This window comes from Haematobia irritans, chromosome 1 (genome assembly GCF_050003625.1).
Source record: "Haematobia irritans isolate KBUSLIRL chromosome 1, ASM5000362v1, whole genome shotgun sequence".
NCBI classification, from domain to species: Eukaryota; Metazoa; Arthropoda; class Insecta; order Diptera; family Muscidae; genus Haematobia; species Haematobia irritans.
The window spans coordinates 232,272,392-232,290,435 of record NC_134397.1 but is presented as its reverse complement, the minus strand read 5'-3'; the positions used below and the strand labels follow the sequence as shown (position 1 = coordinate 232,290,435).

Sequence of the window (18,044 nt, the reverse complement as noted above, 5' to 3'; positions counted from 1 at the left end):
TGATCTTTTTAAATTCTTATTAATTCAGCTAAATTCTTATTAATTCACTACGGTATAAAAATGGGCCTCAACAAAAATTATCCCTAAAACCCAAATGAAACAGGGCCACAAGAATGGGGAGACGTTTCATAATGAGCATGAGTCCCAACATGAAACTCGACCCCAAAATAAAATTAGGGCTCACTTTCACTTTTGATTTAACAGAAATGAACTCCAACTAATGGAGATGAATCCTAGAAAAGTTTTAAGAAAAAAATATATGTGCCTGAGTACGAAACTCTTGGGAATCGCATTAGTCTCACTTTAGACACAGTCCGACCGAAGGCCGTCCACGCAAAACGCAAATCTTATGCGATACAATGCTATTTGGAACAACAAAAATGTGTATAATTCCCACCATTTGAATGCGAAAATATGCCCACTTGAAAACAGAGCACAATCCCATAAAGATATTATTTTCCTAATCCAAAAGCCCCAGAAATAAAATGAAGTTACTTCATTGAAAACATCAAAATTTGGTGTTGTTGTTTTCCATATTATTTTTGGGGGGACTACTTCATTTAGGCCTTGGAACTAATTTTCATTGGACCCATATTTATAGGATATAACCCTTTATGAACCGAAATAAATTTTCATTTATGCTATTTGTATATTGTATTTTATTACTTACAATCATTTTATACTTTTTTTCTTTCAGAAAACTTGGTCTCGATTTGGTGCCACGAGTTGGTCCATTGGCTGTTGATCCTCATAATATTGGAATTGTTGGTCTATATAATGTCCATGTTACAAGTGCCGATAATGCCAAAGCATCATCTGTAAGTGATTTTTGTTAAATAAGAAACATCCACAAAACTAAAAAAGATGCATTATAACCCATCAATTCTTTATTTTGGACTATTTACAGAGTCGTGGTACATTGCGTCGCAAAACTCAAAGAAAAATCCTTACACACCATTTGTATTTTTGTATGCGTGAATTCGGTTATCGCATTGCCGGTGGTGATGATGCCGAAGTTTATTTTTATTTGTACGATGCAAATACGATGAGAGCCGTCTCGGAGAGATTTGTGGTGAAAATGTGCAAAGATGGTTTTGCCAATTTCTATGAAAGAGTTAACAGTAATTGCACAGTATTTACCGATTTAGGTAAGTTTTGAATTTCTATAAAGCGGGCGTTAAACAAGGTGGTTCGTCCTCAGGCGGTGCAACTAATTGTACCAGCAAGAACGATATAAAAAATTTCATGGATTCCCTGAAACACATCCAGCACCAAGGACCAGTCGAAATATGTGAAACATGAATGGCCATATACTGATCATTCCGGAAAACAAGAGACCATTTCAGATCAGTTTTTGTTGTTGATGTAACAGTGAGTGAGTGATTGTGTTGTCATCAATTTCGTGTTGCCCTTTGGTACATTAGCTTGTATCCAGATCGACTAAATTGGATGCGACTCATATGGGATGCGTTTAGGGTGATCTGATAGTAAGGCGAGTATGTTTGGCTGAACAAGCAAAAATTTGACGCTTGTCATGTGGCCCTTGATACAGATTAAGGCGGCTGCACTTGCCCGATCCACCAAATCTACCCTAATCTGCCGTGGCAGGTCTCTTTCCTCCGGTGCTATGGGTGGTGGTCGAGCTCCTAAAACAGGAGTAAACTTGAACTTCTCACCGCTTCAGCTATAGTATCCTCATGAATTCTGTTCAGACCTTCCTGGGTAGTGTTTGTCTATCCATAAGATAGTGGTTTGGATGATTACTGCGATAGCAAATAAGGATATACTGCTTGACTGCGAAGGTGATCAAATTCTTCTACGAAATTTTGATAAAGCTATCGACAAGATTTCTGTTACCTTTACATACCTTGGAGACCACGGAACGGTCGAAACCGTAGAATAATCAGTTCTAACATGATTCGATGAATGCGACGACTGTCCCATCGTACAGAAAGGTGATGACTACCTTCCACAAGATATGATCCACGTTGGGCGCCATATGTTCTGATTGTAGGTATATAGTCATGTGTACTTTGGACATTGTGGCTACATCCGGCTTGGCTCATCGACCTTGAGGTTGGGTCTAACTATAGCCTATATCCCCATCATGCACTTTGGCATTCTCTCCTGGGTAATGACCACAGGGGCATAGTTTTGACATGACAGAAAGATTACTCCACATTTTGCACGGTCAACGAAGAGGCCTCCACGAGAATTATGGGTGATTGCAGCAGTTCGCCAGATATATCCTTAGCTTCACCTTGTCTGATAAATCACGTATCCCGGCAACCCGTCATTTCACTGGATCCATAATTCTCACCATTGACCGACCATCCGATTTCATAACCTCTGAAAGCCGGACGTTCATCAACTAAAAGAATGCCAACTAGGACGGCTTCAGAGAATACATATATCTCCGTTTCACTGAGCTCTCGTCCTCCTCTCATGTTCATATTGCCAGAGGGTGTAAGGAGCAACTTCCCAGCAAAAGCGGCGGAACTCGCAGACGAGCGTGATGAACGCCTTCGTACTAAGCCTTCTGATCCAAGAATCAGAGAACTGAATCTAAAGATTGGCAATGTAACCTAGCCACAGGCACAGGTAAGTTGTGGTCAATAGTTGGAGGCCTCTCGAATCCGCTACAATAGATGATGGGATTGCAGTCCGTAGTATCTGAACCAGCGACATACCACCCCAGCAGAAGTTGCCAAAGTCATCAATATCGCAAAACCATCCAAGGCGCTGGGTCCCGACGGTATTTCTATGGTAATGCTGAAGTATCTGGGAATTAAGTACTTGATCAGACTCCTCAAATTTTCCTTGGAATCACTAAAGGTAGGATTATTCTAGTGAAACCAGGCAAAAACTGGAGCAATGGTGATTCATACAGACCAATCTCCCTTCTCTCGCAAGTAGCCAAGCCACTAGAAGCACTACTCCTCCCCAGGATTTTTCCAGCTGCCAACCATCAACATGGTGCATAGCACTTTACGGAACAGCAGCTTTCCATGCCATTTCATCATACATAAATGGGAGACTCAACCAATGCCATTGCAATTTGTGATAAGCTCCGCGGTAGATACAAGGTCCTCAAGGCGTTTCCCGGCAGCACTTGGGGTACGGAAAAAGAATCCTTATTGACTACATATAAGGCAATTGGTCTTATATGTATTCATCCAAGGGACACATGACACGCGTCATCTTTTTGCCCGTCCCGCTAAACCTACCCGACTCACCACACGAAGCCTGTCGCAATATAAATCACCGTTTTTTGCAGTAGATAAGAAAGAATCGCTCCGGAAAGTCAGAATTCAGGAAATAAAATGTACATATCGGACCACACTCGTATATGCGACCATTTTTATAATTTTTACTATCAAATTCAGTATTTTTTGTAATTAATTAATATATAAAATATAAATTTATGTATCTGATTTTCTTGCAGGAGCAGCAGACTTGAATGATGATCTATATTTGGTAGCCGTTGTTATGCGTGTGGGAAAAATTTTACCTTCAGAAAAATCCAGTAGTAATACATGTTGCACTGGTGTCAGTGCCTACCGTCGTCCCTTTGGCGTGGGTGTACTGCCACTAGCAGATATCGGTCAATATGATACCGCCATAGAATCTGAAGAAAAAGAGCACAATATCAAATTGGTCTATCACAATGATGAGAAAGACTTTCATCAATTGGCCGAATTGATTATCAAAAAATCTAGCAGCAAATTCCAACCGATTAGCACCATCAATCAAAGCAATCAAGGTATAGTGGTATCGTTGAAGCTATTACACGGTGGTCTAGGTCAAGCACGACAAGAACAACCGCTCTTATTCCAAGGCAGTACGATAACCCGGAAAATGGGTTTCCCCGATGTCATTATGCCCGGTGATGTTCGCAACGATATGTTTATCACCTTGGAAAGGGGAGAATTCGAACGTGGTGGTAAAAATACAGCCAAAAATATACTCGTTACGGTTGTGGTCTTGGATGTTGCTGGCAATGTCCTAGCGGAATGTTTGTGGGGAGCTTCGGGTATGGATAGCCAAAATTGTTATAAATCGATGATATTGTATCACCAGAATGCTCCATGCTGGAATGAAATGCTACGTTTGAGTGTGCCCATTGATAAATTCTCTACAGCGCATGTACGTTTCGAGTTTCGCCATTGTTCGACAAGAGAGAAATCAGAACCGAAACTTTTTGGTTTTAGTTTTGCTCGTTTAATGGATCCTAGTGGTGCCACATTGGCCGATGGCCAACATGAATTGTATGTGTATAAGTGTGAGGATGCCGGTAAGCTTATGACAGCCAACTATTTGATTCTACCCTGTAAACCCAAAGATCCTCATGCCAAGGTGGAATGTAGTTCAATATTCCATCGAAGTTCCAAAGAAGTATTTGTCATGCGTTCGCTATTGTGTTCAACGAAATTAACGCAAAATGCTGACTTACTCTCGCTACTGCAATGGCGAGCCCATCCCGAAAAGATTCAAGATTCCCTAACCGGTGTCCTGCGATTAAACGATGAGGAACTTGTGAAATTTCTTCAAGATGTTCTAGATGCTCTCTTTGCAATGTTCTCCAATGAGGAGGGTAATAGTACCCAACACTCGGGCCTAGTCTTTCATGTGCTAGTTAGCATATTCAGTTTACTCCAAAGCAATAAATTTCAACATTTCCGACCGGTTATGAACGAATACATCGAAAATCACTTTGCTGCTGCCTTAGTCTACAAGGGACTCATCACTTCAGTGGAGCACATGGCTGTGTTCCTGACCAAAGCCGAACATCCAGATCCATTTCAGAAATGTTTTGGTTCCTTGGAATATATCTTTAAACTTTTAATTCAATCGCGAAAATTATTTGCTCGAGCTACTGGTGGGCAATACGAGGATTCATTTCGCAGGGATTTACATTCGTTATTTACGGCATTGAATGGCATGTTAGCTGTACCTTCGTACGATGTCATTATACCTACCCAAGAAGCATTACTCAGTTCGACAGGTGTTGTGCTGGAACAATTGAAGGATACACTGCCTGCACCAGAATTGGGAATGTTAGCTCGCAATATGTTGGATGCTATACCGAGAGATGCTCCCGTTCGATTAATACAAGCAAAATTACAAGCTGTTAAGGATTTGGTGTCGGGAGAACTATTCCATGAAGATGGTAAGTCAAAGAAAATTCTTAAGATCCTAAGGGGGGCAACAATGAAACAATAAACCCAGAGTTTCTATGAATCGTATGGCCTAGATAATTATTTTTTTAACGTGAAGAGGTTCACAGCATTACTGCGCCTTGGATATCGTATGGACAATAATAGAAATTGGAAAAGAAAGAATGTGACAATTAAGTACAGCTTATATATCTATATACTGTTCTAGGTAGCGAGCATCCCCATATTGAATAGGTCCAGAGTGAAGTTAGTGTTAGGTCTGTTAAGATAGCAGGATAAGCCAAAAAGGTGCCTCGCGTTGTGAGGCGGGTGGCTTTACTTCGGACATTTACCTTGAAATGTCGTGTTCACAACTAAGAGCTAGCTGTTCCAACAATTAAAGGTGCCGGGACGTAGCACCGAACTGGTTCTTTTGGGCAGTTGTCTCCGTTCGCCAACGCGTGATAGTTCACCCCTCAGTACAATGCTGGACTGGTAGGATGTGATGGATTTTTCAACCTTCTCTGTGCGTAACTTCCACAAGGCTATATGTGCGCCGATCACGGTCTCTTTTAAAGTCGAACCTGATTGGTTTAGTTTAGAGGTGCACCACTGAGTAATATTTCTCTCAAACTCGCGACGGAATCTTCACACACGATATTTTTGTTACGACTCACACTCACGTGCGAAAAAAAAAAGTCTAGCACTCACGAGTGGAACATTTTTATTCACGCATACTCACGATTAGAAGAAGACACTAACACACAGAAATGTCATGGATCGCGAAGACTCTGGTCACTAACATTCTCATGACTCACGAACAATCACGTGTATCAAAAAAATTCGCCTCACTCAAAGTCATACGTTTGGCTTGACGGTTAATATCTTAACATAGGATTGACTAAATTGTAAGCGAAGTTAACTCGTGAGTATTTTGGTAAGCGTGCTCACGCACAGCAGTTGACTATTGTATCACGATCACACACTCAAGCTGTTGCCTTCAGCGTGAGTCACGGCAGTGTTCGTGTCAGGTACACGTATCTCGTTTGGTTCCCTCAGAGAGTTTATCCTGAAGGTACTAGGCCAGGTGTAGTTTGGTTTGCCGTATGAGTCTTTTTGGACATTGGGTTCGTGGACGTGCAAACGCTCTTACCACAGACGTGGATGTCGCCTGGTTCATCTCTTCACCAGACATAAATAAGGTTGCTGTCCAGTTAGATACGGGAAGTTGTAGAAGTCCCACACCTCAGGCTCCTTTACAACGCGACCTGACGTAACTTTGACGTACAGCTCATAAATTAAACATCAGGTGGTAGAAAAGAGACCTTTGCCGTGTAGAAGTTAAAGACAATGGAGGACAGTAATCCACCACGCTTTGTTTTTCCTCCTAGCCGAAGATCTTTGGCTCCGAAAAGTCAGCCACCTGCTTGCACGATGAACAACCTGGAGGTACTCGACTAATTATCGTCAAAAGACATTCACCATGCACTCCCGTTGAGTTTACGACCCAATCGAAATGGAGAAGTTAAATCGACTCCTCGAGAGCCTCGCACTACCTTCCTCGATTGTATGCGGTTGCATGTTGGTCCCAATGTCTGAATTGTAAGAACGAGGGAGATTAATCTCTGAATCTCATCCATCTTATATGTCAACTTTAATGTCCCCATTGGGAAGTTCGGAAAGATGTCGAAAATCCGACCCAATATAATGCATATTTAGCGCACTGTAGTCAAGAAATCTTTGAAGATTTTTTCTGTAGCTTACGTTGGCCTGGTTAAAGGGTGATACGGTCAAAATTTGGTCAAGGGAAAACGCGTGTAAATCGGTGAAATATTCAGTTAGGCTTTCGCTTTTCCAAATCCGAATTGCCGGGCCTCACGCTTGACACCTGCCATCAGATTTTGTACAGCCACCTTGTCCACCTTCTTCGCCGCAGAAAGCCAGTTTGCCTTGAACTGCTGCTCGTCCCTAGCAGTTTTTTTTGGTCTTCTTTAGCTTCCGCTTGACAATAGCCCAGTATTTCTCAATTTGGCGGAGCTCTGGCATGTTGGGAGGGTTCTTGTCCTTGGGAACCACCTGCACGTTGTTGGCGGCGTACCACTCCATGGTCTTTTTACCGTAATGGCAAGATGCCAAATTCGGCCAAAACAGTACGGAACAACCGTGTTTCTTCAGGAAAGGCAGCAGACGTTTATTCAAACACTCTTTCACGTAAATTTCTTGGTTGACAGTCCCGGAAGCTATGAAAATGCTGATTTTCAAGCCACAGGTACAGATGGCTTGCCAAACCAGATATTTCTTTGCGAACTTTGACAGTTTTATGTGCTTGAAAATATCTGCTACCTTTCCCCTTCCTTTTGCCGTATAAAACTCCTGTCCCGGAAGCTGCTTGTAGTCGGCTTTGACGTAGGTTTCGTCGTCCTTCGTCAGCATCGTCGTGTACAGCCTCCGGGATCGCGCTTTGGCCGTCGTATTTTGTTTATCATCGCGATTTGGAGTCACTACCTTCTTGTAAGTCGATAGTCCGGCTCGTTTTTTGGCTCGATGCACGGTTGTAGACGATACACCCAGCTTATTTGCGGCATCTCGGAGAGAGAGGTTAGGGTTTCGCTTGAAACTACCGGCAACTCTCTTTGTCGTCTCAGCGGGTTCCGGTTTTCGATGTCCCCCCGATCCAGACTTCCTGACTGTCGACAAACGTTCCCCAAACACTTTAATTACATTTGTAACGGTTGATTTGGCAACTTTTGGCGATTTTGCCAGCTTTGCGTGCGAGTAGCTCGGATTTTCGCGATGCGCAAGCAAAATTTTGATACGCTGCTCTTCTTGCTTGGACGGCATTTTGACAACTGAAGAGTGAATTCCAAAATCAAAATAGGAGCAACATTCTACACACACACACCTTCAAAATGAGGGGTATTCAGGTTTTTTAAATGCAAACTTCACGAAAAAAGAAAAAAATTAAATCATGACCATTTTAACCTCACGGTAGTTCATTCTTAATATTTTTGGGAATCGTACGGAAAATTTCTTCTGCTTTAGTTCATAAAATGTTTGAGACATACTCAAAAAAATTAAAATTTCTTCGTTAAAAATATTGTATCGCGTCATAAAGCCTTGACGATCATTCGTCTTATTGAATAATATTTTCTGTATTTTTTGTTTATTCCAGATTCCCGCACAGTTATCCTTTCGGTGGCCTGTAAACATTTACGCATGCATCTCAGCCGTCGCGATGAATTGAAACTTTGCGCCGAAATTCTTTCGGAAATTCTAACGCATCTTTATGAATTGCAGCGAGAACAAAAGGATAAAGTCACCAATACACTGCAGCATGATTTGGATTCATTATGCAAAAATATTCTAAGCATTTTAATCAAAACCATTATCATTATTATCGAGGGATCAAATCCGGTTTTACCTCAATTGGTGGCATGCTGTTTGGGTTTGTTGCAGTTATTAGATGAGACCCACTACAAACGCTATTGGGACGAACTAAGCCCCAATAAGGATCCTCGGGATCTCAAAGAATTTCTGGCCAAATCAATGTTAGTTTTCGAAGAACTTCTATCACAAGATTGGTTGGTTTTCCCTGGCGATTGGTTAATCATGAAATTGGCCTGTAATGATGTTCTACGTCGATCATTGGAAGAATTTGCCAAACCTTTAGTCTATCGATTTCTTGGATCGAAATCTTTTGATTCACAATTATGGTGGACCTATTTTAGTTTAGCTGTAACATTTCTCACACAACCCTCGTTGCAATTGGAAAAGTATCGTGAACCGAAACGACGTAAGATACTACATTCACATGGTGACATGCGTGTTCTAATGGGTTTTCAAATATTGAGCATGTGGTCGCAATTGGGAGAGCAGAAATTGCATTTTATACCATCGATGGTAGGTCCATTCCTTGAAGTGACTCTAGTACCCGAACCGTCTTTGAGAAAAGCCACACTCACTGTATTCTACGATATGATGCAATGTGAACAGGTATGTAAAATCAATAGAGAATATTAAAACAAAAATTAATTAATTCTCCATTTGCGAATTCGTAAATCGGAATAGAGGGATAAAGTTGAGGTAGAGATGAAAATTTCTCTAATCGTTGTAAATGTTGTAATCTTCAGATTCGACTTATCGACTTTTGCTGTTTTATATTATCGACTACTAGATTTCTTCAAATTGTTTTCAAGTAATTGATTAACCCTTTCACTACCGAAATAAACCTAATGTAAAAAAATTTTAATTTTTCTTCTGGGTTTACTAGTACTAACATCATGTAGAACAAAAATTGTCATTTTGAGAACCTACCTCAATTACTTCAAGACCTATATGAGTTTGTTCTGAAAACTTGATTTTTGAATTGGACTTAATGGCCTGACGAAAATAAGCGCTGTTTGGTCTATAATATATTTCGAAGTGTGAGAAAAAATACAAAAAAGAGCCCAAAAAATATCAACTATAGTTTATGTATGAATGTCCATTTACTAAAGACATACAGTAGAAAAATGGACTCAAAATTTCGTATTTTTTGTTTATTTTTAAAGAAGTTTATAAAAATTCGTTTTAGTGCTCACCAATATGGAAAATATTTATAGCTTATTTATATTAAAGTCTTTACTTTAAAATAACATCAAGAAATAAATCGAAACTAAGTGGGAAAATAGAGTTTGGTGTCGTTTTCGAATGTCCTTCCAAGTGGACATCGGTAGTGAAAGTGTTAAGATCAATATCGACTTTTCACGCCGTAAAATCTAAATGTCGACGTACAAAGTACTCAATAGGGATTAAAATCAGGTCTTCACTCTGGAGACTCTTCGTGACTCACTAAACATCTCATAACTCTGGAAAATTCTACACTCGTACGTTACGCTTATAGCCGGCAAGGGACCGAGGCCGAACGGCATTTCACATTGTAGTGAAACTTCTCTAAGTGGTTTGAAACACTCAGAAATGTCACCAGCGTTATTGAGCGGTTGCCAATGTTGGTAGAATTCTACCAAAAATGGTAGATTATTTACTCTTTGGTAGATTGGTAGAATTCTTGATATTTTGATAGATATTTTGATAAAATTTTCTATAGAAATAAAATTTTAACAAAATATTCTATAGAAGTAAAATGTTGACAAAATTTTCTATGGAAATAAAATTTTGACAAAATTTTCTATGGAAATAAAATTTTGACAAAATTTTGTATAGAAATAAAATTTTGACAAAGTTTTCTATAAAAATAAAATTTTGATAAAATTTTCCATAGAAATAAAATTTTGACAAAATTTTCTATAGAAGTACAAATTTGACAAAATACAATTTTGACAAAAATTTTCTATAGAAATATTTTGACAAAAATTTTCTATAGAAATATTTTGACAAAATTTTCTATAGAAATAAAATTTTGACAAAATTTTCTATTGAAATAAAATTTTAACAAAATTTTCTATAGAAATACAATTTTAACAAAATTTTCTATAGAAATAAAATTTTGACAAAACTTTCTATAGATATAAAATTTTGACAAAATTTTTTATAGAAATAAAACTTTGATAAAATTTTCTATAAAAATAAAATTTTGACAAAATTTTCTATAGAAATACAATTTTGACAAAATTTTCTATAGAAATAAAATTTTGACAAAATTTTCTATAGAAATAAAATTTTGACAAAATTTTCTATAGAAATAAAATTTTTACAAAGTTTTCTATAAAAATAAAATTTTGACAAAATTTTCTATGGAAATAAAATTTTGACAAAATTTTCTATAGAAATAAAATTTTGACAAAGTTTTCTATAGAAATAAAATTTTTACAAAATTTTCTATAGAAATAAAATTTTGACCAAATTTTCTATAGAAATAACATTTTACAAAATAAAATTTTTTGTTTAGTAGTTTTTTTGGTAAAATTTTCTCCAAATTTTGGTAAATTATTTTTGGCTCGAGTGGCAACCGTTCCCATGACCCATTTCTAAGTTATAGAAAAATATTTACTTATTGTTGTTGTTGTACCAGTTTTAATGTAATTTCATCCAATTTGTTCAATGTTTTGATACTTCCAGATCTAGGAACTCTGCGACAAGGGTGGGGTGTGTCCAGAGTGATCTGGTGGTGAGTCGGGTAGGTTTAGATGGGCAAGCAAAAAGGTGACGAGTGTCATGTGGCCCTTGGTTACAGATGGGACACACGTCAGCTACGCTGTTATCAATCACTGATAGGTAGGAATTGAGGTGGCTGCACTTGCCTAATCTTAATTGGGCTAAAACCACGCTAGTCTGCTTTGGAAGGTTTAGATGGGCAAGCAAAAAGGTGACGAGTGTCATGTGGCCCTTGGTTACAGATGGGACACACGTCAGCTACGCTGCTATCAATCACTGATAGGTAGGAATTGAGGTGGCTGCACTTGCCTGATCTTAATTGGGCTAAAACCACCCTAGTCTGCTTTGGGAGGTCTCTTCCCTCCGATGCTATGGGCGGTGGTCGGACTCCGAGAATAGGATTAACCTTGTAGCTTCTCACTGCTTCAGCTACAGTATCCTCATGAATCCTGTTCAGACCTGTCTGATATGCTGCCTGATCTAGAGGCTCACTTTTGTAACGCGGGCTCTAGAAGGTGAAGATCAACCCTTACATTCCTGGGTGAAGGTTGCCTATCCACAAGATGGTGATTTGGATGACAACTTCGATAACAGCCCAGGAGATACTGCTTTGACAACATGTAGTTGTGTCGACGCACCGGGATGATCTTGGTCTCCGCATAAAGGTGATCCAGAGGTGTACTGCGGAGACATCCTGTTGCAGTTCTAAGGGCAGCGTTCTGACAGGTCTGGATATTATTCCACTGCGTTTCGCTTGTCTGAGGTGTCCACATTGGCATAGTTTACCACTGACCGGCCAATTGCCTTATAGGTAGCAACAAGTTTTCTTTGTCCTTTGACTTGAGGACCTCGTTACAAATTGCAGTGGCATGGGCAGACGACTTAACCCTTTCGACCCTAAAGTTGCCGGTGGGCAACTTTTTGTGTTTTGAGACTCACTGTCAGCGTTGTTTTTGTTTTTGTTCATAAAACTGTAACGGTATCAAAAGCTACAAGTGTTTTTCTTCAAGTTGAATGAAAAATCAGCTAATTTGGTTGTCAATTAGCAAAATTTTTTTCATTAATACGCACGTACCTCAAGAAAAAAATATTTGCGAATTTAAAAAGAGGTTTTTATACATGTGACTTTTTTCAAAAATTACAACTAAAATGTTGAAAGTTTTTATTAAATCTATTGTAGTACATGTCAAATAAAATATTTCTGGAAGTCAAATCTTAGAATTGAAAAAAAAAACAACAGATTTGAAATTTTTAAAATTGAAAAGTTGCCTGTGGGCAACTTTGGGCAATTGTGGTAGTAAAATTACATATTTTTGAACATAAGACCTGGAGAAAAAAGGTTTGAAAAACAATGATTATGAACAAATTTTGAACTTCAATTGGGATGTCCCAGTGACGAGAAATGCGGCGATGATGTGGAAAACATATCTGCAGTGCAGTGGGGAATTTGGAAGGAATCGGGAAAAAGGGAGGAAGCCACTTCTTAGCAACATACTAGTGGATTAGCACGAATATTGACGCTTTATAATACTTTGGTTTTTTACACCGTCAGTTAAATTGACAAAAACATTTTCGTGAGTCACGCGTGATTCACGCGAAGCCGTGAATGAAATTTAAACGAAATCTCGAGAATGAAATTTAAACGAAACCTCTTGAATGTGCGTGAACGGGATTAAAGAAAAATGTGTGGCGCGTGAGCGTGAGTAAAAATCAAATTGTGTTCGTGATTGTGAGTGAGTAAACTTTCTCCGAAATCACGCTCCCGATAAAAATTTACTCTCACGATCCAACCCACGCTCAGGATCCAACTCACGCTCAAGATAAAATTTACATTAACAATAAAATTCATATTCACGATAAAATTCGCACTCACGGTAAAACAGACACAAAAAGTCACAATCACGAACAAATTCACGTTCAGGGTTAAATTCAAGCTCAACGATTTTAATCACCTTTACATATTTAACCGCGCTTAAGATTTCAATAGCGTGAGTCACGAGAAATTTCGTTAATTACCAGAATTTTATTGAGCCACGAAAATTGTCGTGTTCCGAAAATATTCGTGACTTACGAGATTTGTCGTGAATTACGGAAATTGTCGTGAATCGTGCGAAAGCGTGAGACATAAACATTTTTCATGTGTGAGCGTGTGCGAGTATGACTTTTCATTTCGTGACCGTGAATTCCTACCCACATGGCAAGCGTGAGTACAAATATTTCTTCGTGAATGTGTTTGAGCGTGATTGAAATTCCACTCACGCGCGCATCTAAGTATATATTTACTGTAAAATAACAAAAAACTTAACAAAAATCCAATAAAACGTAATACGTCTATCATTACAAAACAAAATAGTTTGTAGTCACAATTGCCAAAAGTTGCCCACAGGCAACATTCTCTATCGCCTAAACGAATGGGCGTGGCGACCCGAAATTTTGGCTAGACGCTTCTTAAATGACTTCAACATGATTAAAAGTAAAAAAAATTTAGCGATACCTATAAAAACTCGGGGTCGAAAGGGTTAAAAAGGCTGTCGAATGTGACCCCGAGTATCTTGGGGTAGTTCACTGTCGGAATTATTCCGCCATCGAATCTAACATTCAACTGCCTACGTACTTCCGCCGTCCATGTAGTGAACAGTGTGGCTGAGGATTTGGTGGCGGATATCCTCAAATTTCTAGCAGTGAAAAAACTGGTAAGATCAGCAATGTAGACGTTTAAACGATCGCATATGTCATCAACAATGGGCCCGGATGCCAGGATTGTACGGTCGTCCGCATATGATACAATCTGGACGCCGTCAGGAGGGGGTGGAATTGAGAACAGGTAGAGATTAAATTGTGCCGGAGATATCACCCAACCCTGGGGAAGTCCCTGTTTAACTTCTTGTCCCTGAATTCCACGTACGACTGGCGTCCGCATAGAACCCAACGCTCGGTTGCTGCCGGTAGGGACGTATTCTCGATGTCCTCGAATAGTGTGGCATGGTTGACCGTATCGAATGCCTTCGATAGGTCAAGCGCCACTACTAGGACCGTCCTGTGACACGGCTTGGGCTGATTGAGTCCCATATTAATGTGTGCTGAAATGGCATGCAAGACTGTCGTCGTACTATGAACCTTACTTATTTTTATTGTATCGTCGCTTGTAATACATCTTAGTTAAAAAATCCTAAAATTAACAGTTAAAATATCCTAAAATTAACAGCTTTCCCTTTTTCAGTTGTATTTTACTGTGTATCTGTTTAAGATTTTTTTTTTAATTTCAACTTATGGAATTGATAAATTCATTTTTAGCAGATTCTCTTATTTGGAATTTTGAAAAAAATAATTACTTATTTTACTTTCAGGCTGCACGTGGATCATTCCGTTTAGTTGAAAGTGAACTTATTGATAAATTGGATTTACTCATAAGTGAAAATAAGGGCGATGATGAATATCGTGAACTATTTAGCACAATGTAAGTTAATTTTTCTTTTCAAGTTTATGCAGTGGCACTATGAAAACGTGGCATTCACTTCTTCACTGCCATCCTGTGCTATTTGATGTTGTATGATGTTGCAAATGTTATTAAATATTATATATGTCTACACACTTTTTTACTAAACATACCAACATTTTTATTACAACATGCTTCTCATAATCATTATTATTATTAACTATTTCAATAACAATGCATACCCACCCATATGATAATGAACCATACCAAAAGGGAACATCTAAGCCTGGTGTAAGTTCAGTACAATCCCATTTATTTGCTATGGTAGAAATTCATTTTTTGTATATAACTTCATCGCTTATTTTATTTAGAATTTGCAATTTAATTGAAAAATTACATTAATTTTATAAAACTTTTTATTTGTTTGTAATGGAAACGAAACATATGTATGTTAAGTATACAAATATTCAAAATATGATGCATTGATTTTATTTTCAAGCTCAAAGGTTTATTTATTTTGTTTCTCATTAGCTATAACACCCAATATTTCGCAATTTTCCATATTTGAAACTACATACGCTTGTGTTGTTTTTGTGTACTACGCAACCTCTGAAGAAACAATTCAAATGTGAGTGAAATAAAGAGAAGCAAAATAAATTGACCTGCTTAAAAATAAAACAAAACGGTCAACGAAAATCCAATTGAAATAATAATTTTCAATTTTTTTATTTAGTTGTATATTTTAATGTAATTATTATTATTTTTTTAATTAGTTAGCTGTAAATATTTATTATACCTGTGGACTATTGATATAAGTCAAGATATGACAAATTCGACTTTTTGACAAAACAAAATAGGTTGTTGTTGATTTTCTATAGTGGATTGCGAATTATTCGTAAACAATTGTTTTTGAATATTAGCAGTTAGAGATGTCCGTGGTGTTAAAGTGAACTTTATCTTAGCGGAGACACAAACCGAAATTAATTAATCCAATTAAAATAAAAATCGACTCCTGATGAAGCAATTCAATGTAATTGCGAAATATTGAAAAATAAAGAAACCAATACACACCAAAAACGATCGCAAGCTTGATTAATTATTTTCTATTGGATAAAAGAAAGATCGAATAAAATCAAAATTTCTAATTATTTTTATACCCACCACCATAAAATGGTGACGGGGGTATAATAAGTTTGTCATTCCGTTTGTAACACATCGAAATATCGATTTCCGACTATATAAAGTATATATATTATTGATCAGGGAGAAATTCTAAGACGATATAAGCATGTCCGTCTGTCCGTCTGTCTGTCTGTCTGTCTGTCTGTTGTAATCACGCTACAGCCTTCAATAATGGCGCTATCGTCCCGAAATTTGGCACAGATTAGTTTTTTGTTTGCAGGCAGGTCAAGTTCGAAGATGGGCTATATCGGTCCAAGTTTTGATATAGTCCCCATATAAACCGACCTCCCGATTTGGGGTCTTGGGCCTATAAAAACCGTAGTTTTTATCAGATTTGCCTGAAATTGAAAATCTAGAGATATTTTGGGACCGTAGAGTGGTGTGTCGAAAATGGTCCGTATCGGTCCATGTTTTCGTATAGCCCCCATATAGACCGATCTCCCGATTTTGCTTCTTAGGCGTCTAGAAACAGTATTTTCTACCCGATTTGTCTGAAATTGGAAATCTAGAGGTATTGTGGGACTATAAAGAGGTGTGTCGAAAATGGACCATATCGGTCCATGTTTTGGTATAGCCCCCATATAGACCGATCTCCCGATTTTTCTTCTTACACGTCTAGAAACAGTATTTTCTATCCGATTTGTATGAAATTGAAAATCTAAAGGTATTTTGGGACCAAAAAGAGGTGTGTCGAAAATGGTCCGCATCGGTCCATGTTTTGATATAGCCCCCATATAAACCAACCTCCCGATTTTGCTTCTTGGGCGTCTAGAAACTATATTTACCATCCGATTTGCCTGAAATTGAAAATCTAGAGGTATTTTAGGACCATAAAGAGGTGTGTCGAAAATGGTCCATATCGGTCCTTGTTTTGGTATAGCCCCCATATAGACCGATCTCCCGATTTTGCTTCTTACGCGTCTACAAACAGTACTTTCTATCCGATTTGTATGAAATTGAAAATCTAAAGGTATTTTGGGACCAAAAAGAGGTTTGTCGAAAATGGTCCGCATCGGTCCATGTTTTGTTATAGCACCCATATAAACCAACCTCCCGATTTGGAGTCTTTGGCCTATAAAAACCGTAGTTTTTATCCAATTTGCCTGAAATTGGAAATATAGAGGTATTTGAGGACCATAAAAAGGTGTGCCGAAAATGGTGCTCATCGGTCCATGTTTTGGTATAGCCCCCATATAGACCGATATCCCGATTTTGCTTTTAGGGCTTCTATGAACTATATTAACCATCTGATTTGCCTGAAATTCTTGAGCTACAATAAACTGTATTTATTACATGATTTGCCTGAAATTCGAAATCTAGAGGTATTTTTAGACCACAAATAAGAGTGCCGAAATTGAGTTATATCGGTCAATTGTTTGGTATAACCCCCATATAGACTGATCTCTCGATTTTTACTTCTTGGGCGTCTAGAGACTATATTTTCTGGCCGATTTGTTTGAAATTGAAAATCTGGAGGTATTTTAAGATCACAAGTATGTGAGAAGCAAATGGTGCCTATCGGTCCATGTTTTGGTATAGCCCCCATATACACCGATCACCCGGCTTTATTTCTTGGGCTTCTAGAATCCGTGGTTTTTATCCAATTTGCTGGAAATTAGTAATCTATAATAAAATTTTAGACAAACGAAATTTCTTTTTCTTATAAAGTGTTTCTGTTTATTTAAAGATTGTCTCTAAAATTTGTGTCTAAAGAAAACTTTGCTTGTCTAAAATTACGTTTCTCAAAAAAGAAAACACTTCTTTCAGGGTATAGCAGGCGCACTGATCATGAAAATTGCTCCAAACTGAAAGTAAAAGTTCCAGATTTTACTCATCGTATTTAAATAAATGCGGAAAAATCTACAGATGTAAGATTTTAAATCAAGGCGTAATTTCAACATATACACGATATGTTTATATTTTCTCTAAAACTCAAACAAAATTGGTTCTCATAAATCCAGAATCTTATCTGGTCTTCATAGGTAGAATCTTTAAAGTTTGTCTCCGGGAGCTGGCTCGTTTGGGAGAAGATTTGTCATCAAACCCCCTACAATTCTATATATTATCAAGTAACCCACTACGACGAAGAGTTTTCATAGTAAACTATTATACTTGATTCATGGTGGTGGGTATTTAAAATTCGGCCCGGCCGAATTTACTGCTGTATATACTTGTTT

The 18,044-nt window shown here is 38.1% G+C and overlaps 1 protein-coding gene across 4 annotated transcripts in view; it reads left to right on the top strand.

Annotated features, from left to right (window-relative positions):
• spg (dedicator of cytokinesis spg) overlaps positions 1-18,044 on the top strand; it is a 228,643-nt gene that overhangs the window by 203,926 nt on the left and 6,673 nt on the right. For all 4 annotated transcript variants that reach the window (XM_075295031.1, XM_075294988.1, XM_075294945.1 and 1 more), the window contains 5 exons: positions 698-818; positions 908-1,148; positions 3,446-5,170; positions 8,329-9,149; positions 14,597-14,706. In XM_075295031.1, coding sequence (XP_075151146.1) covers positions 698-818; positions 908-1,148; positions 3,446-5,170; positions 8,329-9,149; positions 14,597-14,706 — 3,018 coding nt within the window. The remainder of the gene's footprint in view (positions 1-697; positions 819-907; positions 1,149-3,445; positions 5,171-8,328; positions 9,150-14,596; positions 14,707-18,044) is intronic.